The sequence below is a fragment of the Plasmodium sp. gorilla clade G2 genome (assembly GCF_900097015.1).
Source record: "Plasmodium sp. gorilla clade G2 genome assembly, chromosome: 11".
NCBI classification, from domain to species: Eukaryota; Apicomplexa; class Aconoidasida; order Haemosporida; family Plasmodiidae; genus Plasmodium; species Plasmodium adleri (nom. inval.).
Window position 1 is genome coordinate 421,418 of NC_041703.1, and position 23,583 is coordinate 445,000.

A 23,583-nucleotide genomic window follows, 5' to 3' on the forward strand; every position below is an offset into this window, starting at 1 on the left:
AAAAATAAAAATGATAATAAAAATAAAAACATATTTATATATATACGCAAAATTAAAATATATAATTATAAATAAGTGTGTCCAATGATCACATAAAATGACATTTCCTAAGACAATTTTTTTTTTTTTTTTTTTTCCTGTATTCTTTTAAAAACTGTAATTGTCTTTTATTAATAGCTCCTTTCCTTCTATCTCTTATAAAAACTATAGCATCAATAGGGTCCATTCCAAATTCTATTAAAACGATAGAAGCTAAAACAGGAGCTCTACCTAATCCAGCTACACAATGAACTGCTACTGCACAATTATTTTTTATAACATTATTTACAATATTTAACCAATTAGATACTATATCTTCTGTTGGGGCATCCCCATCAGGAAAAATAAGTTCATGTACATTAATCCCAGCATCTTTAATTTCCTCATCATTATATGTCCTTTCACATGTACGTACTAAATCTGTTACATTATAATTTTTCATTTCTTTTATATATAAAGGTAATAAATCATTTGTAGGTGCATCTAATATCAAAATTTTTATTTTTCCATGTTCTATTTTTGTTGGGTGGTTTAATACTGGATTTAAATAATCCATATGAAGATTAACATTCCCTAAATAATTATCCATGTTGAAATATTTTATATTTACATTATTTATTATTGTATCACTATTATAATCTCTCCCGTTAGAATAATAATGTATTGGACACAAGTTTTGCATTTCGTTATTCTCTGAACTCTTCATTTTTTCTTCAAATAAAAAAAAATATTTAAAAAAAAAAATACAAAAAAACTATAAAATTATAAATTAAAACCCTCCTAATTCGGTTACTTCTAATGATTAATTATATACTTGTAAATAAATCGATACATAAATGTAGGTACATGAATATATAAATTTATATATTTTTCCAGACGGCTATAACTATAAATATATATATATATATATATTGAACTAGCTAGTATAATATATTGGTACACGTCCACATATATATATATATATATATATATATATATATATATATAATCTTATAATCTTCTTATCTGATCTTTTTATTAACTCAAATATCTCACTTTGTTATTTATATCTAACCAATGTATATTCTAATAAAATAACATTATCAAAAGCACAACGATTTTATCCATAAAAAAATAAAGAAATATATGTATATATATATATAGGTATATATTAATATATAATTTATTAATTACAAAAAATATAATCGGTATTATTTTTACTCAATACTTTTTAAACAAATATGAAAATTACTTTCAAAAAATAAATATATATATATATATATATTGATGATATACATATATAATTAATTATTATATTTATATATTATTCATAAAAAAAAAATATATATATATATCATATATACAAAAAAGGATACAAATTTTTTACTATAATTTTATGTATATATAAGTATGTATATATAGATGTATGTATAGATGTATGTATAGATGTATGTATAGATGTATGTATGTATGCATATGTTATATTGTGACATATGAAAAAAAAAATATATATATAATATATATATACTATAATAAAAAAATAAATTCTATATATTTATTATTAAAAGAAGAAAAAAAAAAAAAAAAAAAAAGACTAGGTAAAATATTCACAACAAAAAATTTATATGTATTATTTATATATGAAAATATATGTACAAAACATATAAAATGAATAAATTCCTTTATGTATATATATAATAATAAAATTAATAAATGATAACATTTCAAAAATTATTATCACAACTTGTAAATAACTTGTACACTAACTATATATATAAATATTTTATAAGCTTAGAAAATATATGATAAATCATTTTTACATATAATTTTTTTATCCTACACATATATATATAAATGTATGTATATCTTCATATTCTTGTGTATGTGTATAAATATATGTATATAAAATAATATAATAGAATAAACTATATGAGAAAAAAAAAAAAATAATAATAATTCAAATGGATAAGGTAATTCTATTTTGAATCATGAAAAATTATGTAGTAATAATATTTAAATATAAGTATGCACATATAAAAAAAATAATATACATATATAATGAGATTTTTTAAAAATAAACATAAATGATAATGTGGGGAAAAAAAAATAAAAATAATATAGACACAGAGAAATAACTAGGTGAAATATATATAAATATATTATATACGTATTAATAAATAAATAAAAAAAAAAAAAAAAAAAAAAAATATATATATGTATATAATTATAAATTTACTACTCCTAAAAAGCAGTGCGTTTTTACACGCGCACTGCAATGAAAAATATTTCACATTGCGACAAAAAAAAAAAAATTTCACGCATACCAAAAATTTATTCTATATATATCATAAATAAAAGATACTTATTTTTATATATTTTCTATAATATGAAGGATGAATAAAATGTATATAATAATATGTATGTTATATGTATATATAAGATATGTAGCCTATTGTAATATTTTTATTTATATTATTAAATCAAAAAATTCATAACAATGATTGGTCAAAAATAAAAAAAAATATATATATAAAAGAAACAGAAACAAGAAAAATATAATATATTATAAGAAATAATAAAATGCGTGAAAAGTCTAGATGTATATAATTATATTATATTTTTTCTTTACATAAACATATATATATATATAAAAAATACTATCAATAATACTTATTGTTTAAAAAATTACCTATAATTCTTATCTTCATGGTGTTTCTGGGTATCCATTTATTTTTTTTGTCTTATATTATACTTACTTTATTTGTTTTATTACATATGTTACATTGTCTTCACATTTACAATTTAAATAAATGATTTAATAATTTTTTTTTTTTTTTTTTTTTTTTTTAAACAGAATTATATCTATACATAAATAAATACATTAAATATGTTTACATAACATTGTTTTATATAATAAAATTTATATTATTAATAAAATTATACTCCTCTTTGTTATTTTTTTTTTTTTTGTGTAGATGGACATATATAAAAATATAAATTTATAATTTATTTTTTATTTATTATATAAGGATTTTTATTTTGTTAATTTATGTATAATAAGGATTATTTTGTCTATTAATATATACAACTACTTTTACTATATTTCATTAAATAAATAAATAAATATATATATAATATTAAATATTACTACTGTTTTATATATTTACTTTATAAGAATTTTCATATAAAATACTTCTATAAGTGGGAATAAAAAAGAATAGGAGAATCACAATTTGGATTAAATATAAGGTTATTAACTTTTACTTTACAGTTTTGTTTATATATTTTTCTTATAAGGTCCTTAAAGATTTTCATAGATTTCACATGGAATTAAATCTTCTGTTTTAATACTGATAATATGTCTTTTAATTTCGTCTGTAGGTTTAAACATATTTTATTAATATAATCACTAATATGATATAATATATAAAAAAAATTATATAATAATAATAAATAAATAAATAAATAAATAACAATATAAAAAATATAATAACTGGGAAATTACTTAATTTTAATTTTTATTCTTTTTTTAATACTAATATTTTTCACACTTTTTTCCTTTTATCATATACGTAATGATAATATATATGGAAAAAATAAATAAATAAAAAAAAAAAGACAATTTTATCTATGAATCAATTTTTTCTTTTTTTTTTTTTTAATATATTTATGTATTATTTTGTTTTGTTTTGTTTTGTTTTGTTTTATTTTATTTTTTATTTTTTTTTTTTTGTGTTTTTTATTTATATTTTCTTGTACTCCACTTTAATGTTTAAGATAGAATAATAAATGTTTCCTGTTTCAATTAGCTGGCAAGTATTAAGTTATATCCATTTAATTTATTTAATAAATGATTTTAAGCAATACAAATATGTGTCTTCAGAAAATTTCAAGATAATCTTCTTATGCATATTAAAAAAAGAAGTGTGTTTCTTCATGTATATTTTTGATATTTGTTGCGTGAATATTTTTTGATTTTTTAATAGTAAAAAAAAAAGTATTATAAAAATGTGAATGTATATTTTATATATATATATAATTTTTTTTTTTTAATTATACATAAATATATTTATATAGTTTTTTTGTTTTCATTTCATTTATTTATTTTATTTTTTTATTTTTTATTTTGTTATATAAATAAAATGTACAATTTATATTTTATTACACATACGTTATACTACATATATAAATATATAAATATTATATTTTATATTTATAAATAATGTTAATTTTATATATGATTATAATTTTTTTTTTAATACACATAATTTATATATAAATAATATATATAATTTGAATTCAAAATACTTTTTTTAATAAAATTGTAAGAAATAAAAACTATAAATCATATAATAAATATAAATATATATATATAATATAATATATTAACACTATAATATTTATGATATATACATGTATATTTTATATATTTCATTAATTTCATTCAAATGTACTTATATTATTATTTTGTATGGAAATGAGAAAAAAAGAAAAACAAAAAGAAGAAATATATATATTTTTATTTATATATAACATATATTATAATATATATATATAATATTATTATACTTCATATAAATATAAAATAATTATTATCATTAAAAAAGAAAAAAACGTACATGAAATTTTTTTGTTTTACAATTATTTATATTTTTATAAATAATAAAACAACTTAAAAAATCTGTTTCATTTCATTTCATTTCCTTTTTTTTTTTTTTTTTTTTTTTTTTTATTACAATATAATTTTTATAATTTTTTATCTTTTTTTGTGGTTGGGGGGGGATGAAAATATTAAAATATATAAAAACATAAAATTTTGTTTAAAGTTCTCAAATTTTTTTCATTCTTGTTACTTTTTTTTTTATTTTAAAAGAGAAATGGAAAAATAAAAAAAATAAAAAAATCACAAATAAAAATAATATTTACAAAGTATTATACAATTTTATAAAAACATTACAAAAATTTACAACATTTTTTGATTTTTTTGGGTTTTTTGTGTTTTTTTTCTTCATTTAATAAATTTTTTTTTTATTTTATTTAATATAATATATATATATATAATTTTTATTAATATACAAAAATATATAATATTATAAATTATTATATATATAACATTTATTTTTAAATAAATATTATATTTATATATTAATATATTTTATTCCATTTGTTATATATATATATATATATAAATATATATATATATATATACGTAATAATATATTTATATATATTATAATATAATAATTTTTTTTTTATTTTATATATTATTTGCACTATTATATAATATATAATATATAATATTATTATATATAAATAAATATATATATATATAAAATATACATTAATAAAAAATATACATATATTATTATATATAATATATATATAAGTGCATATAAAACATAGTATTTGAATAAAGTATATTATATATGTAGTAATATTTAGAACCATGAAAATTTTTGAAAGAATATTATAAGAAATAAAAAAAAGATATGACAAATTATAATAATATATATAAATATAATATATCAAGATAATAAATAAAAACAAAACGTATGATAAATTATTTTTTTATTATTCACTTAATAATCTGTTTTTTATTTTTATATATTCATTATAAAAATATATTATTATATAATAATTATATTATATATTGTATATAATATATATTTTTTTTCTTCATAAATGCTGCACTGGTTTAAGCACGAATAATCAAATAAAAAAAAAATCTGACCTATTATTAATAAAAAGGAAAAAAAAAGGATAAGTATTTTTTTAATACTTTTTATTAACATATATAAAAACAGAATATATTCCAAAAAGATAAAATAAATATGTTAACAATATAAACCTTTTTTTTTTTTTTTTTTTTTTTTTCTTATTTCCTTTTTCTTTTATTTTTCTTTTTACTTGTGTTACTAGTTTCTTGCTTGTTTCTTGTTTGTTTTTTTTTCGACTTTTTTAATTTTATTTATTTATTATTATTTTTCATTTTGCGATATTTTTAGAAATACCAATATATTATTTTTAATATCAAAAGAAAAATTATATTTCTATAATATAAAAATACTTAGTTAAAATATAATATATATATAATGATGAAAAAATAAATGAGAGAAAAATGAAACTTGCTAAATGGAACTTTTCGAATAAATATGACTTGCTTTTTTCTTTTTTTCATTTAAAAAAAAATAAAATATGCTCCTTAAATACCTTTTCTTTTTTATCGACAAAGATTAACAAGACATTGTTAACATCTGAAGAAGGTTTAACTAATTTATTTTTGGGTCATCCATTAAATTTAACAACGAAAGAATTAAATATGAATACTTATAAACGTTCAACCTTATTTTTTAATAATTTCATGTTGTATGATTCTAAAGATGAACAGTCATCTATCTTAAGAAAACAGTCCATCCAGGTTAAATAAATAAAAATATAATAAAATAAAATAAAAAAATTAAAAAAGCATACTTTTCATACCGTTCCTATTTTTACCTTTAAATATATTATCTTGTTCTCATATACAAATATATATATATATATATATATATATATACATACATATATACATATACATATATTATATTTACCATACCTCAGGAATTACTTTTTAAGAATAAAAAAACCAAGTTAGCTCTAAGAAGAAAAAGAAAGAGGATGGGAGAACGTGTTAGTTTAAGATATAGATAAGACTAAGAGAAATAAGCTAAAATTATTTTATGCTTTTTTTCGTTCTTTTTTTGTGATATATAAGAAAATAAAATATATTTATTTATTTATATATATATATATATATATTTTTTTTTTTTTATTTATCTTTTCATATTAGTTTCTGTATTTATATACAACATTATTAACCCTTTTAATTTATACATTTGAAATTTTATTTTATTTTTATACGTTTTCCTTATAATTTGTTGAAAAACATCTATAAATTAATAGCTCTTAAAAGAGTAAATAATTAGCTTTATACATTTCTTTAAATTAATATTTTTTTATAAAGAAATATTGTCTTATCAAATATTTTATTCTTTTTATTTTATGTACTTATTTTTATTTTTTCCCTTTACATTGGAGAACAAGTATAAAAGGGTATTATTTTAAATATGAGGTTAATAAAATATGTAAGATATATTCTTTTTATTCGTATATGGAATAATAATAAAAAAAAAAAAAAAAAAAAAAAAATTGAGAACATTCTTTTTAAAATTATACAATGCAAAGTTTTTATATATAATAAGTCCTTTTTTTATATAATATTATAAATTACATTTTATTTCATTTGAATATCCGAGTAAATATAATTTTAATATATAAATTAATATTTTCCCTATTATATGAGAAAGAAAATTAAATTCTTTTATTCATTTAACGTGTTAAATAATAAAATAAATATACAATAAAAAAAATATATATGTATATACATATATATATTAATACAATATAAAAGAATATATAATATATATATGTTTATATATATAAATATTTTTATTTTTTAAAAAATTAACAGGTCAACTTTGTCCGACGTTTTTTAACTGAATTATTATATTATATATATATATATATATTTTTTTGTACATTTCAATATATTTATTTTATATATTTCATTTTATATTATTTTTTTAAATAACTTATGAGTATACAGAAGTACATGTATTACACAATATTAACATTTTAAAAATAAAACAAATAAATATGAATTAACATATACATAATTATATGTACATATTTATTTTATATTAGAACAAGAAATAAAAAGCAAAAAAAAAAAGATATTTAAAAAATATAAGAATAATAAAAATATTATAAGCACATATATATATATATATATATATATATATAATTGTTTTTATTTTTGTTTTTGTTTGTGTAAAATGGTAAAAATACAGAAGAGCTCAGGTATGTTTTGGAAGAGGAGTAGTGAGTCCTCAAATTTGTACAATTTTTTGAACGGCTTAATTTGTATAGGTGGTATATATTTTTTTTTTATAATATTTGGTTATTATCAAGAGAAGTTACCTCAGTTAGGAAGAGGAAATGATAGGTTTTATTATAACATTTTTCTAATATGTGTATTATGTTTATCAAATAGTTTATGTAGTTTAAGTGCTATATTTTTTAAGAGTAGATTAAATAATGAAAATGTGATGAGTAGTTTAAAAAAAAATATAGATAAATATTTTATAAAACAAATTATATTAATATCTATAACATATTCTATAGCTATGATAGCTACAAATTATTCTTTAAGGCATGTTAATTTCCCTACACAAGTACTTGTAAAATCTGGAAAAATGATACCAATTGTAGTAGGAGGTTATTTTTTTTTTGGAAAGAAATATCCATATTATGATTATATTTCAGTATTTTTAATTACATCATCATTAGTTCTTTTCAATTTATTAAGAACAAAAAGTTCTAAGGAAGTTCATCAGACTACATTTGGAATTCTACTTTTATGTATATCATTATTATGTGACGGACTTACTGGACCTAGACAAGATAAATTATTAAGTAAATATAATGTTGATTCTGTTAATCTTATGTTTTATGTTAATATATTTGCATTCATTTTTAATTTATTAGCTTCATTAATTATTGAAGGAAGTAAACCATATATTTTCTTAGAAAAATATACAAGCTCATATTATTATATCTTAGCTTTCTCTGTAAGTGGAACTCTTGGACAGTTTTTCGTTTTTTACTCACTCAGGGTATATGGTAGTTTATATACTAGTCTCTTCACAACACTTAGAAAAGCTCTAAGTACAGTCGTTTCGGTTTACCTATTTGGACATGTACTTAAACCGTTACAATGGGTATGTATAGGAGTCATTTTTTCAACTCTCATTGTACAGAGTTATCTTAAGAAACAATCCAAGAAGGTTCAAAGTAAAAATAAGTGAGCATTCAAAGAAAACAAAAAAAAAAATAATAAAATAAAAAAATAAAATAAACTACACGTATATAATATATATATATATATATATATATATATATATTATATAATTGCATATTTCACTTTTGAATACCTTTTAAAGGATGTTTAAAAAGGTTTTTTAAACATCTAAACATATTCATAAAATGCTTATATATTACATATATCTATGTATATATTTTTTTTAATTTTACTCGCAACATGCATATTTTTAATGTTTACATATTTTTATTACAATTGGGAAAGAAACAAGGAATGATCATCCCTATGTATAATCTGTTTCATTTTAATACACTAACTTTTATTTTTGTTATTTTTTTTTAAATTATAAAATTTATGAATTTGTCTTGAAAAGATAAAACATACAAAAAAGGAAAAAAATTGTAAAAAAAATATACAATAAAAATAAATACGTAAAAATAAAAAGCATTATTATAAATATCTCAGTGTGGATGTATGAGCCTTTGTTGTTAATATATATATATATATATATATATATGTGGAAAAAAAAAAAATTATTAAGTGGTACTTCAAATAATAGTATGAAATAATCCTTAAACTTTAAATAAAAAAAAAAATATATATATATATATTATATACATAACATAAAAGTAAAATGTAGAATAAATATTACATATATATATATTAATATAATTATATTTATTTATTCTTGTATTACTATTTGAACGAATAAAAAAAAAAAAAAAAAAAAAAAAAAAAATTAAAATATATACATACATATATTTTCATTTACATATAGACTTACATTATAATAAACACGTATCTTATATACAATAAATTTATAAGTTTAACAAAAGTATAGATTTTAATTAAAACCTCTTTCTAATAAACGTGTTACAGCTGAATTTACATCTCCACCTGTTTCTTGTAATGCTTGAATATTTGCAGCATTATCAAGAAATCCCATTTCTTGTAAACTTGACAATTGGGATGCGTATCTTTCTTCAGGTGGACGATTATCTGTTACATTTGTAGTATTAAAATCTAGATTCATATTAGCATTTGGAAAATTGAAATTTCCTAAATTTCTATTAGATCTCATAACTTGTTGAAATGCTTGTAATAATTCTGGTGATTGGAGAAATGAATTCAAGTTATTACCTGGATTAGCATTATTATTATTGTTATTATTATTATCGGTCGTATTATTAGTGTTTGATAAATTATTTAAGTTATTTAAATTATTTAATATATCTTCCATTCGAAATCCACTTCCTGGTCTGTTACTATTGTTATTATTATTATTGTTCATGTTAAGAGCATTTTCTATTTGTAACCCAGCCTGTAATATTTCTGGTCTCATAAATTCTCTTAATAAATTAGGGTTTTCTAAAACTGGTTGCATAAGTGGACTTTGAGAAAATGTATTTCTTAATATTGGATTATTAGATACTAAATTTGTTAACATTTCAGGGTTGTTACTTAATTCATTTAAAACGGATCTAGCAAGTGGGTTATTCAACAAAGAGCTGATTGTATCGCGATTAAAATCTCCTGCTCCATTGGCATTTAACATGTTTGCAAAATTTCCTAGGTTAAAATTATCTGCACCTCCCAAACCAGAGTTAAAATTTCCCATATCTGAAGGTAAAAGTGGAATGAAGAAATATAATGAAATATGAACATATATATATATATATATATATATATATATATATGTATATATTTTTATAATAGAGGGGATCATGTATACTGTACAAATAAAACCACATCATGAAAACATTCAGCATAACATATATATATATATATATATATATTTTTTTATTTATTTTTGTGTGTACAAACCTCCAGCGCCGCTTTGCATTAACATTTGTACTAATGGATTGTCTCCCATTTCATTGTTATTTTCATTAGATGGTCTGCTTTGATCATTATTGTTTACATTTTCATTCTTGTTGCTTTCTTTTTCTTCTTGTGCTACTAAAAAATAAAATCAATAAATAATTAAATAAATATATATATATATATATATATATATATATATATATATATATAGACCACATGTATATTATATATATACATATATATATTATATATATTCATTTATTCATTTTGTTATTACCATCTTTCGTTGCCATAGCACTTCTAACTAAATGCATAGTATTTCCATCAGCTACACCATATACTGTCAAAGATTCTTTATCCTTCAATATTTTGCCTATAATAAAAAACACAAAAACAAAATATATATATATTATATATATATATAATTTCCCTTTTTTTATGTTAATGTTTTTTATACACTCCTTTTATTATACACTAATTACAAACCTTTAAAAATTATCCTTTGTGCTTCAACAGGTATATCTACATGTTCAGCGCAGATTTTTTTTAAATCCAATACTGTAATATCTGGTTCAATGGCTACAGTAAATTCTTTACCCCCCGTAACTTTGAAAGATACATTTATTGCCATCTTGATATTTAATTATATATATATATATATTATAATTTTTTTTCAAAATAAAAAAAAAAGATTAAAATTAAATATTATATATAAGAATTTTTCTTTACTTTGCTTCTTTTTTTATTTATTTATTTATTTTTTTTTTATTGTATAAAAAATATATGTTGTATACGTATATATAATTACATATAATTATTAAAAAAATATATATATTATATATAATAGAATGGATATGTATATAATTTATAATGATAATTAATTTAAAAATCTCTACCTTAATATATTAACAAAATATTTTAATTGCAATTTTTTTCATTTATATTAATATATTAAGCTCATAAAATAAAATATGTTCAAAAAAAACTAATTCTTTTTCATTTTATATATTTAAAAAAAAAAAAAAAAAAAAAAAAAAAAAACTAAGTTGAATGAAATGAAATTATACTTTTTTTTATAATATATAATATAATAAATTATACATATTATTTGTATAGTATATCTTAACCATTTTAGGGGATTATTATATTTATTATGTATTACATATATATATTATATATATTTATTATTATATATATATTATAAATATATATATAATTATATAATATATAAATATTATAATATTAACGAACAATTTTTTAATATTTTTCCCATTATATAAATATATAATATTATTATATATATTTTAACGTTATAATTTTATAAGAAATATTTATTTAATATAATATATTATTAATTACCTTATGATATAATAATTTTTTCAATTTTTTTTTTTTTTTTATATGTGCACGTATATAATGAAATTATTATAAATGAATGGTATATAAAAAAAAATATTGTATATATATATAATATATATATATTATATAAAATAAAAAGAGTGTATTAAAATTTACGGCTTATTAATACATTTATATTTAAAGGGTACATATTTTAAGTAGTATAACAGCGTGTTTTATATATTAAAATTATTGATAAAATACCGTAGTATTTATTATATAAATATATAATTATATTTATATATTTATTATAATATTATTATTGTTAAAAAAAATTCACATAATATATATATATATATTTATAGGGTTGTATATACCTGCGTTTTTTAAATAAGAAAAGAAAAGATATGAATAAATAAAATGGAGAAATGAAATCTTTAAATGTGCCCTAAGAATAATTCCCCAATATTTAATTGCTTTAAAATTTAGTGGGGAAATAAAAAGGAAAAAATATATATATGTAATATATGCTAATTTATAATTTGAAGTCTTATGAAATATAAATAGAAAAATATTATGGAAAAAAGAAAAACAATGTTCTAGTTGGTTACATATTATTATATATATATATATATTTTTTTTTTTTTGTATATGTGTGTAAATAGTTCTGAGGTATTTAACAATAAAGAAAAAAAATAAAAATAAAATAATGTCATTTTTCAATTAGGATATTTGAGCTTTTATCTTTTCCTTTATTTTTATCTTTTTTTTTTTTTTTTTTTTTTTTTTGTATACCACGTATAAGCTCCTAATATTCTCTCTCTCTCTTTATATATATATATATATATATATATATATATTATAAAAGAATCTACACAATGTTGTATTTTTAAAAAATATGAGAAGAATATTGTTTTTATTAAAAAATGTAAACAAAATAGAGAAAAGATATTTCACAGATAAATCCAATATATATTATCATAATGAATCTCCAAAGAAGGAAATTATTGTATTGCACCCTATATTAAAAAGAAGTAAAAATAATTCTAACAAATTATTTCAAGAGATAATTTATGATGCACAAGAGGCTTTAGGTTTAGCAAAATCAGCAAACTTCAAAATAGCCAAAGGAATATCTATGCCTTTAGGAGGGTGGTATTTAAAAAATGAAAAAAAAGAAAAAGAGGAAGATCAGAAAAAGGACAAAATTGATGAAACTCAAGTACCCAACAAGGAATTATCACAAAATAATGAACAACATCATGTTTTTGAAAAAAGCGAAAAAGAAATTCTCAAAAAATTGTCTTTTACTAATGATAAATCATCAAGTAAATATATTAATTATGATGAAATTGAACATAAAATAGCCGAGTCTATTTTAATTAAAGTTAATAATATAGACAATAAATTTTATTTTAGTAAAGGTAAATTAAATGAATTGTCAAAATATTATTTAAAAAACCCAACCCCATGTATTTTTATTAACACCTTATTGTCACCTGAACAATTTCGTAACTTGGAGTTTTTATTTAACAGCTTGTTAAAAAGTTATCAAGATGAACTTATATTAAATAACAAAAGAGAATGTGACAACACTGATATGTATGCAAGAATGTCGGACGTTAATTTTGATAATTGTGATAATGAAAACATAATAATTGATAATAGTTCATATTGTTTAGATGCGTATAATAATTTTTTAGATAAGGAGGATGAGCAATGTGATGATGTGAACATCGAACAAAATATGAATATATTAAAAGAAGATATAGCAGATAGATCATACGAACAGATAAGTGATAGATCAGACGAACAGATAAATGATATGCCGTATGAACAAATAAGCGATACACAAGAATGTTCAAAAAATATACCAATGTACGTAGAACTATTCGACAGGTATAGTATCATTTTATATATTTTAAAAAGCAGAGCAAAAAACAATTTAAGCAAATTACAACTCGAATTAGCTAGAGCAAATTTTGTTTTAAATACTTATTCAGAAGATAGCAAGTCAAGAATGAAATACATAAAGTATATAGAAAATAATGTATTAGGAGGTTCATCCATTGATTATGAAGAGAAATATACCAAGTTGAATTTTTTCACTATAGGTAAACAGAATAAAAAGTCCAACGCGAATTTTTCAGGATATACCAGTAATTATATAAAGAGTAATGAAACTTATAAAGAATATGAGAAAAGAATTATAAATAATTTATATAGTAAATTAAAAAAGGAATTAATAAAATGTAAAAACAATATGATTTTACAAAATAATTCTAGAAAACATAAAGCATTAATAGCTATTGTAGGATATACTAATGTTGGAAAAACAAAATTAATTAATTATTTAACAAAATCAAATTTAAAAGCTAGAAATTTATTATTCCAAACATTAGATAATGCTTATAAGAATTTAAATATATCTACATGTTATTCTACTATTTTTGTAGATTCTATAGGTTTTATACAAAATATACCATATTCATTATATGAATCATTTAAAATATCTTTAGAAGCTATAAAAACAGCTGATGTTATTATACATGTTATTGATGTTAGTCATCCATATAAAGATAATCATAAAAAGTGTGTTCTTGAAACTTTAAATAAAATAGGTATATCTGATGAATTTATAAAAAATAATGTAATAGAAGTATGGAATAAAATTGACAAATTAACAGATAACGAATTATATACTTTATGTAAGAATAAACCAAAAAATGCCTTACCCATTTCAGCAAAATATGGAACCAACTGTAATTATCTTATTCAAATTATTGAACATTTAATTAATCAAATTAAAGATGTTCATATTTTAAACTTACAATTTCCAACCAGTGAAGCAAAAGACAGAATTGATTTTCTTATCAAAAATTATAAAGTAGTTCCTCATTCTATATCTTATTCAGACGATGGAAACACAACCTTTATAAAATTGGTTGAGAATAAATCTAATTTAAAGAAGTACTACGAAAAATTTGAAAATAATGAAACAAGCAAGGGTGGTAATTGATTGAATGGAATTTTTAATGATTTTTATAAAATATATATGTATATATATATATATATATTTATAATACAATCTTAAAGTTGATATAATATAAAATTGTTGTGGTAAAGAAATGTATATTAACACCCAATATTTTTTTTTTTTTTTTTTTTTTTTTTATATGGATATTATATATAATATGAATTGTTTATTATTTATATTTCTTTGAAGTTATAAAAAATATATATTTTTTTATATATATTATATTTTGAAAATATAAGTTTTTTTTTTTTTTTTTTTTTTTTGTATAATATAATTCTTTAAAATTATATATATATTATCATATATATAATAATATATACTGTTGTATTTGGTATATTTATATGTCATCAAATTAATTATTGACTTAAGGCATATTATTAATATAATAAATATATATATAATATAATATATTAATTAGATTATGTTTTATTATTTTAATTTTTTTTATCTATATATAAATATATATTTATATATATATATATTTTTTAAATTCTAATTTTTAAATGCATAATGCGTTTTTTTTAAAGTACCCACTTTATTTATTTTAATTATGTAAATTTTTTAATTAATCTAGAGAAAAATATAACGTATCAAGATAAACAAAAAAAATATATGTATATATAATATAATATTGACTTAAATACATTAAACAACTTAAAATATAGGAACATATTTGTATTATTTAAAAAGTTATAAATATGTTAAGTCCATGCCGCTTTATATTTAATAATTTTTTTTCCTTAAAAAAATTATTATGTATATATATTATATATATAACCATTCTATGTATTTTCTTATTGTAATTATTTATTCTTTATGTAGAAAAAAATTTCTTTAACCTCTTTATATATATTTAAAAAAATAAAATAAATTAATAAAAATAAATATTATGAACATCGAAGATGATGAGAACGAAGAGAAAAAAGAAACTTGCTTATCATACATTAAGAAAATAAATATGTCAGAAATAATAAATGATGAAGCAATAGGTAAGCGAGCTGAATATTTATGGAATTTAGCATTATCTACAGTGTATATAAATGTAAAATTATCTATGAAATATATTGCCTTGATAAAAAAAATAACAAAAAATAATTTATTATTTGATAATATATGTTGTCATTATTGTAATTTAATATATATTCCATTTTATAATTGTAAGATCACACATAGTCCGAATCAAGGGAAAGTAACTTATACGTGTTTACTTTGTAAACGTAAAAAAAAAATAAATTTACAACATTTAAGCAAACATAAAAATATATATCCTCTTAAACATAATGACAAGCAAAAACCATCCATCAGTAATTTGTCAAATGTTAATTTCTTCTTAATTAATGAAATTGATAATTATGAAATAAAAAAGAATAATGTTCCTTTTAATAAGGATGACACAAGTAATACTGGAAACCAATTGAGTGCAAAAGATGAAAATAAAAATGAAGATATTGTTAAAAATATTGATTGTGCAGAAATGAAAAAGGAGGAACATATTATTGACAAGGATAATATTATTGATAAGGATAATATTATTGATAATGATAATATTATAAACCAAGACAATATTATAAACCAAGACAATATTATAAACCAAAACAATATTATTAACCAAGACAATATTATTAACCAAGAAAATATTATTAACCAAGAAAATATTATTAACCAAGAAAATATTATTAACCAAGAAAATATTATTAACCAAGACAATATATACCAAAAGCTATCCTATTTATTTCGAATCGATTATGGAATAAATAAAGATGATACTCAAAAATGTAATAAAATTTGTGATCAATATGTTGTGAATGAAAGTGAAAAATGTAAAACTGCCCATATTGAGAATATAAAAAATGATGATAAAATGAATATGAACAGTGAAGGTAAAAATATGAAAAATGAAAGAAAACGAAAATCTCAAAATAACAATATAGTACAAAATAAAAATCAGGGTTTTACGAATTTGAATACGAATGATGGCTTTTTAAATTTTAATAAATCAAAAAAAAAAAAAAAGGGAAAAAATATATTAGATATACTATAAAAAGAGATATAATAAGAATAAATATAATTACATATAAATGTTTTTGTGACATGTATAAATTTTATTTTATCCTTTTTTTTTTATTATTTATTTTTTTTTTTTTTTGGTCTTTTTTTTGAAAAATACAATGATTTCTTGATAAATAATACACATAGTAATTTTGATGCTTTTTTTTTTTTCTTTTTTTATGTGGACCTTATATATATTCTACATTTATATATTTTATTATTACATCTTATTTTTTTTAATTTTTATTATTTTTTTTTGTTTATATTGTAAGTATAGATCATAATAACATAATTACCATTTAAAAAAGAAAAAAAAAAAAAAATTAATAAATGTTACATATATAAAAAAAAATTATGATAATATATAATTGTAACGTATTATTCTTTCCAGTATTAAAAAAAAAAAAAAAAAAAAAAAAAAAATTCAATTACTATATATATAATATTCCAAAAAGGTAGATACATATAATATTATATATATATATATATATATATATATATAATAACATAATACATGTAGCTGTAGTATCGTTTTGTAAAAAAAATATATTCATTATTTTTAATTTTGTAAAAAATTGCTTTATCGTGAATTATAAAGATATTTTATGTTTATATATAATAATCCATTATTAATAAATTTGATTATTAATTAAGAGGATATATAACGAACAAAATAATTTTTTGAAAAACTAAATATTATATAATATATAATAAAATAAAATAAAAAAATAAATATCTCCAAATATATATCTATATATATATATATATATATATATATATAATATCTATTATTAAATATTCATATGTATTTTACAATATGGCACAAGAAATATCAAATTTAGCAAAGAAATACAATGTTACATGGCAACAAACCATGTTGCGTATATATGACCCTAAAGAAACTGTTGAATTCTATGAAAAACATTTCGGTATGATAAATATTCATACGTATCATTTTAATGAGTATAACTTTTCTCTTTATTTCTTGATCACTCCTCCATATGATGAAGAAGAAAGAAAGAAATTACCTCAACCAAACACCAAAGAATCTGAAAAATATTTATGGAATCTGAATACTGTTTGTTTGGAACTTACATATAATCATAATAGTCAAGAAAAATTAAGTAATGGAAATAATGAAAATGATAGAGGATTTGGACATATTGCATTTAATTGTAATGATGTTATTGAACTGTGTGATAATTTATTTAAAAAAAATGTTAAGTTTCACAAATTACCACATGAAACCAAAATGAAAACTATTGGTTTTGCTTTAGATCCTAATAATTATTGGATTGAAATTGTAAAAAGATCAAATAATGTTAAATGGAAAGATTATAAAAATATTACAAACTTTTCTCAAACAATGATTAGGGTTAAGAACCCTGAAAAAAGTTTATATTTTTATATAAATATTTTAGGTATGAAATTGATACATGTAAAACATTGCAGCGATTTCTCTTTATATTTCTTAAAATCCAATTATCTATGTGTACAAAATAATAAGGAAATAATAGAAGACCAATCAAATAAGAATAAAAATGAAATATATGATTTTAATTCTTTGAAAAATTCATATCAAACAGATGAAGATTATGAAAATTTTAAGCAATCATGGGAACCCGTTCTAGAATTAACACACAATCATGGTACAGAACAAGATGAACATTTTTCATATCATAATGGAAATACAGAGCCAAGAGGTTTTGGACATATAGGATTTTTAGTAAATGATTTAGAGAATTATTGTAAAGAATTAGAAACATTAAATGTTACTTTTAAAAAAAAAGTAACTGAAGGATTAATGAAAAATATTGCATTTATATATGATCCTGATAATTATGTCGTAGAGCTTATACAACGGGACACTTCATTTATTGCAAAATAAAAAAAAAAAAAAAAAAAAAAAAAAAAAAAAAAAAAATTTAAATGATATAAATACATTCTGTTAATATACATATATTTAAACATATTTATATATGAACATATGTTTCATTTTATAATTTTTTATATCGATTAGTTATAATTAACTGTTTTTTTTTTTTTTTTTTTTTTTTTTTTTTTTTTTTTTTTATTGTTGTTGTTGTAATTACAAAAGTTTAAAAAAAAAAAAAAATTATAAATATAAATATAAATATATAAATATATATTATATATATATGTATTATTTTATTTTTTTCATTTAATAACAAAAAAAAAAGGAAGAAAAAGAAAAAAAAAAAAAAAAAAATCAAAATTTTATAAACATATAAGCTAAAATTAATACAAAAAGACAAATGGTTTAAACATTATTAATATATATATTATAAAATGAATAATATGTGGACATATATTCACATATATATACATTTAACAATTATTAAAAATTTGAAAATTTTCACATATAGATTTTTTTCTTTATATAAAAAAAAAAAAAAATTACATATACACAAACATAAATATATATATATATATATATATACATCCATATATATTATTTATTTGAGTGTACGTTATATTTGCAACAATTATTCGATGTTAAATTTATCTTTTAAAGACTTTCCAGTAATTGATAAACAAGAAGGTGTGTGAAAGACATTAGAAGGAGCAGTATTATTTTTTTTCATATAAGAAGTTATTCCAATACTATAAAAGCTGAAATAATTTTTATATAAGAAAAAATAAAAGAAGAAAAAGATAGAAAAAGTTGAAAAGAAATAGGCAACAAATATTTCATTTGTTGTATGAAAGAATTTAGAAGTAAAATAACTAGTATATAGAAAAAAGGATATAAGAATATAATAATAATACAAAATGAATTTTAAAAAGAAGAAACAGAAATTTCTGTTATATTTAAAATGAAAATGATCTGAACTGGATTCTTGATGTTTGATTGTATATTCAATAGCTTTGATTTCAAGGGAAATAATAAATAGTAATGTACAGAATAAAATGACATGATCTGAATAGTCAAAAATATGTATATATTCTTCTTTAAAATTATGAAATTTATAAATTACATATTGAATTATAGATGGTATAAAATATAAGATAAATAAACGATACATTATTATTATAAGATAAATAAAAAATCTTCTAAAATGTACTAGCGTTATTGGGAATGGAGAGAATACTACATGAACAAATCCAATAAAAATAATAAAATATAAAAAAATTCCTTTATAATAATTTCTTAATAAATTACTAATCAATTTGCTGTATACATAACAAGGTGTATCATAAAAATCATCCATAAAAAAATAAAAAGGTATTTTTATTAAATTTCTTATATATTTTTTTATACATTTATTTAATCCTTTCAATACTTGTACTGTTCTAATATTTGTTTGTATTCTGTTTATAAATTTATGAAAATGATTAGTATTATTTTTTATGTCTTGTATATTATTATATAATGTATAATATTTAAAATAATTTATATTATGAAAATTATTATAATGATTTTGTTCAGATAAATTACTATCCATATTTAATAATGTATTATTATCTTTCTGATTCTTTTTAAGATAATTAATTATATTTGGTTTATTACATATCTTAAAATATAATGTATTTAAAAGGTCATGAAATATATCGTCATTTAAATAAGTATTGATATGATTTATTAATAAAGTAATATCTTTTTTATTATTTTCTATTAAAATATCATCTATAATATTTTTGTCTATATTTATGAATGTTGTTGTATTAGATGTATTATGACTTATAATTGTTTGAATATAATTAAAATCATGATAATAACAAATATTATTAATATACATATAGAATATATGTTCCATATTTACATAATAATTTTTATAAGATGTATTTTTATTTAATAAAAAGTTATAATATAAATATTTATAAACTTCAATATCCTGATTATTTTTATAATTATCTATTATATAATTTTTCATATTATTTTGTATAGTTGTTTTATTTTCTTTTTTAAAAAATGCATTCTTAATTTCATTTAAACAAAAATGAAGAAATTTATGTACATATGTTTTCCATTTTAATAATACTTCTTTTATATCATTATTATACAGTTTTTGTTTTTTATTTAGACATATAAACATTTTTATTTCTTTATTATTTTCTTCTTTCATTTCATTATTCTCAATTTTATAATGTTTGCCTCTAGTAAAATAATATTTGAAATTTATATTTGGAATCTTATCATGAGTATGTAATAAGTTGTCTGTATTCTTATATACAATATTTCTTTTCTTTCTTACTTCATTTATATTATTATTATTATTATTATGTTTATTATCCTTTGGTCCTTTCTTAATATAAAAAGAATTATAACATGGTACGCTTTTAATATTATTTAAAAATTCATATAAATGTTTTTCTCTAACTTGGAAAAGTTTAAAAGAAAAATTAAAAGATCCAATAAGTAATACTAAAAAATATATCAAAAATAAAAATATCTGAAATAAAAAAATACTCTTATAGCTAATTTGTATTTTATCTTTGCTCATTTCATTTTCTTTTTTCTCATTCTCTTCTTCATTTTCTTTCTCTCCATCCACACATGATGACTTATCACCCATTACTTTATTGTTATCATCTTTATTTGAACTCCTGTTTACTAAATTTTTATGAATAAGATTTTCATTCATATTTATAATATTTCCTTTTTCATAACTTTTATTAGAGAAAAAAACAAAACGAAAATAATATAAAATAAAATGCAAAAGTTTGTATTATTATATATATGTGTTACGTATTTTTTTTTTTTTTTTTTTTATATTATATATATTTTAATTTTTTTTTTTTTTTTTTTTTATTTTTTTGTCCTTAATATCATACTTTATTATATGAAGTAAAAATTACTTCATTTTATCTGTTTTTATATGCATTTTAAATTTATAATAAAATAAAAAATATATAATATATATATTATGAAGGATATAAAATTTAATAAATACACAATAATATAAATATAAATTTAAATTTATATAAAATATATATTATTTATTTATTCATTTTGGTAATGATATATATTATTATGAATAATACGTGAAATAAAAAAATTAATATAATAATAATATTATATGTATGCAAATATATATATATAATATATATATATTATAAATATATTTACATATTTATTGATATTTTAATAAAAATATTAAGTTAATAAAATAAATTAATAATATTATAATACATTAATAAATTTATAATAATTTAATAATATGTTAATATATTAATAATTTATAATATATTAATAAGATTTATATATATATATATGTATATATCTAATATATGTATTTATATATATAATATATATACATATATATATATAATTATGCGTTGAATATATGTCCATCTAAATTTCCTTTAAAAAATCAAAAAAAAAAAAAAAAAATTCTTTTTCATAACAAATTTAAAATAATTTAGAATATTATTTTCATGTGTATACTAAAATATTTTAATGTTATACAGAAAAATTGTATTCTCATATATTAAAAAAAAAAAAATATATTATATATACTTATAAAAATATATTATGTATATTTAATAATACGCATGTACAAATTGTAATTAGCATACTTTTTTTTTTCCCTTTTTTTCTTCCTTTTTTTTTTTTTTTTTTTTGTAAATAATGCTTAAATAAATAAATACTATAAAAAAAAATATTATAATATTAGTATATATAATCTATAAATTACATATTTTTATGATAATATTCTTTCATTTTTGTGACTGAGACATGCACAAGAGTAAAGAAAAATATATGTTATTATTTTAATCTTTTATAATATATAAATGTATAAGATATATATTTTTTATTTATTCAAGCGGAATACATAAAAAAATAACAAAAAAAATATAAATATAATATATAAATATATATATTTTTTGTGTATCATTTATTAAGGTGAACATATTATTTAGTAAAAAGTGAAAAATTATTTAGACTTAATGTCAGGGTAAAAATCTATAAAATTCCATAAGCAAAGGAAAAGAATTATAAACGAATATTTCATTTAAAAATATAAAAAAATGTTATTTTATTTTTTTTTTTTTTTTTTGGAAAAGATGTTATAGGTATATAATAATTTGTTTTTTTGGAATTTGTAAATGTAATGAACACTAATAAAAAATATTATTCAAAAAAAAAATAATAAAAAAGACAAATATGAGGAATATATTTATATAAAAATGATGTGATATATATATATATATATATATATATTATATAATTTAAAAATTATATATTTCTTCCCTCCTTAGTTGCTTCTATTTCTGTATAGGTAAAAATTATCCTTACATATTGTAGAAACTCTTTTGATGTATATTTAACTTGGCAGGTATAATTAAATCAGCATGAAATGATTGAATTTCTTTTAAGAAAATATATCTAAGTTGTGTTTCTGATAGAACCATCCAATCATCAAAGGGAAGT

At 17.5% G+C, this 23,583-nt stretch overlaps 9 protein-coding genes across 9 annotated transcripts in view; 5 read left to right on the forward strand and 4 right to left on the reverse strand.

Moving 5' to 3' along the window:
* Nucleotides 1-88: 88 nt before the first annotated feature.
* PADL01_1111300 (protein tyrosine phosphatase) lies at nt 89-745 on the reverse strand (the record flags this gene model as incomplete). The annotated part of the gene is made up of 1 exon (XM_028682567.1): nt 89-745. One exon carries the CDS (start codon nt 743-745, stop codon nt 89-91), a length of 657 nt encoding a protein of 218 aa, XP_028538832.1.
* A 5,391-nt stretch (nt 746-6,136) lies between these two features.
* PADL01_1111400 (conserved Plasmodium protein, unknown function) lies at nt 6,137-6,708 on the forward strand (the record flags this gene model as incomplete). Its single annotated transcript, XM_028682568.1, has 2 exons — nt 6,137-6,436; nt 6,619-6,708. The coding sequence occupies 2 exons, from the start codon at nt 6,137-6,139 to the stop codon at nt 6,706-6,708; spliced, it is 390 nt and encodes a 129-aa protein (XP_028538833.1).
* A 1,184-nt stretch (nt 6,709-7,892) lies between these two features.
* PADL01_1111500 (UDP-galactose transporter, putative) lies at nt 7,893-8,924 on the forward strand (the record flags this gene model as incomplete). Its single annotated transcript, XM_028682569.1, has 1 exon — nt 7,893-8,924. The coding sequence occupies one exon, from the start codon at nt 7,893-7,895 to the stop codon at nt 8,922-8,924; it is 1,032 nt and encodes a 343-aa protein (XP_028538834.1).
* An 858-nt stretch (nt 8,925-9,782) lies between these two features.
* PADL01_1111600 (ubiquitin domain-containing protein DSK2, putative) lies at nt 9,783-11,393 on the reverse strand (the record flags this gene model as incomplete). Its single annotated transcript, XM_028682571.1, has 4 exons — nt 9,783-10,558; nt 10,763-10,897; nt 11,040-11,135; nt 11,249-11,393. 4 exons carry the CDS (start codon nt 11,391-11,393, stop codon nt 9,783-9,785), a joined length of 1,152 nt encoding a protein of 383 aa, XP_028538835.1.
* Nucleotides 11,394-12,998: 1,605 nt separating this feature from the next.
* PADL01_1111700 (GTP-binding protein, putative) lies at nt 12,999-15,119 on the forward strand (the record flags this gene model as incomplete). Its single annotated transcript, XM_028682572.1, has 1 exon — nt 12,999-15,119. One exon carries the CDS (start codon nt 12,999-13,001, stop codon nt 15,117-15,119), a length of 2,121 nt encoding a protein of 706 aa, XP_028538836.1.
* A 907-nt stretch (nt 15,120-16,026) lies between these two features.
* Nucleotides 16,027-17,178, forward strand: PADL01_1111800 (Rpr2, RNAse P, putative; the record flags this gene model as incomplete). Its single annotated transcript, XM_028682573.1, has 1 exon — nt 16,027-17,178. One exon carries the CDS (start codon nt 16,027-16,029, stop codon nt 17,176-17,178), a length of 1,152 nt encoding a protein of 383 aa, XP_028538837.1.
* Nucleotides 17,179-18,003: 825 nt separating this feature from the next.
* On the forward strand, nt 18,004-19,074 carry PADL01_1111900 (glyoxalase I; the record flags this gene model as incomplete). The annotated part of the gene is made up of 1 exon (XM_028682574.1): nt 18,004-19,074. The coding sequence occupies one exon, from the start codon at nt 18,004-18,006 to the stop codon at nt 19,072-19,074; it is 1,071 nt and encodes a 356-aa protein (XP_028538838.1).
* A 619-nt stretch (nt 19,075-19,693) lies between these two features.
* On the reverse strand, nt 19,694-21,793 carry PADL01_1112000 (conserved Plasmodium membrane protein, unknown function; the record flags this gene model as incomplete). Its single annotated transcript, XM_028682575.1, has 1 exon — nt 19,694-21,793. One exon carries the CDS (start codon nt 21,791-21,793, stop codon nt 19,694-19,696), a length of 2,100 nt encoding a protein of 699 aa, XP_028538839.1.
* Nucleotides 21,794-23,444: 1,651 nt separating this feature from the next.
* PADL01_1112100 (mitogen-activated protein kinase 2) overlaps nt 23,445-23,583 on the reverse strand; it is a gene marked incomplete at both ends in the record, with an annotated part of 1,539 nt that continues 1,400 nt past the window's right edge. Inside the window, one exon of the mRNA XM_028682576.1 lies at nt 23,445-23,583. This exon is cut by the window's right edge and continues 1,400 nt beyond it. Within this exon, the coding sequence (XP_028538840.1) occupies nt 23,445-23,583 (139 nt within the window).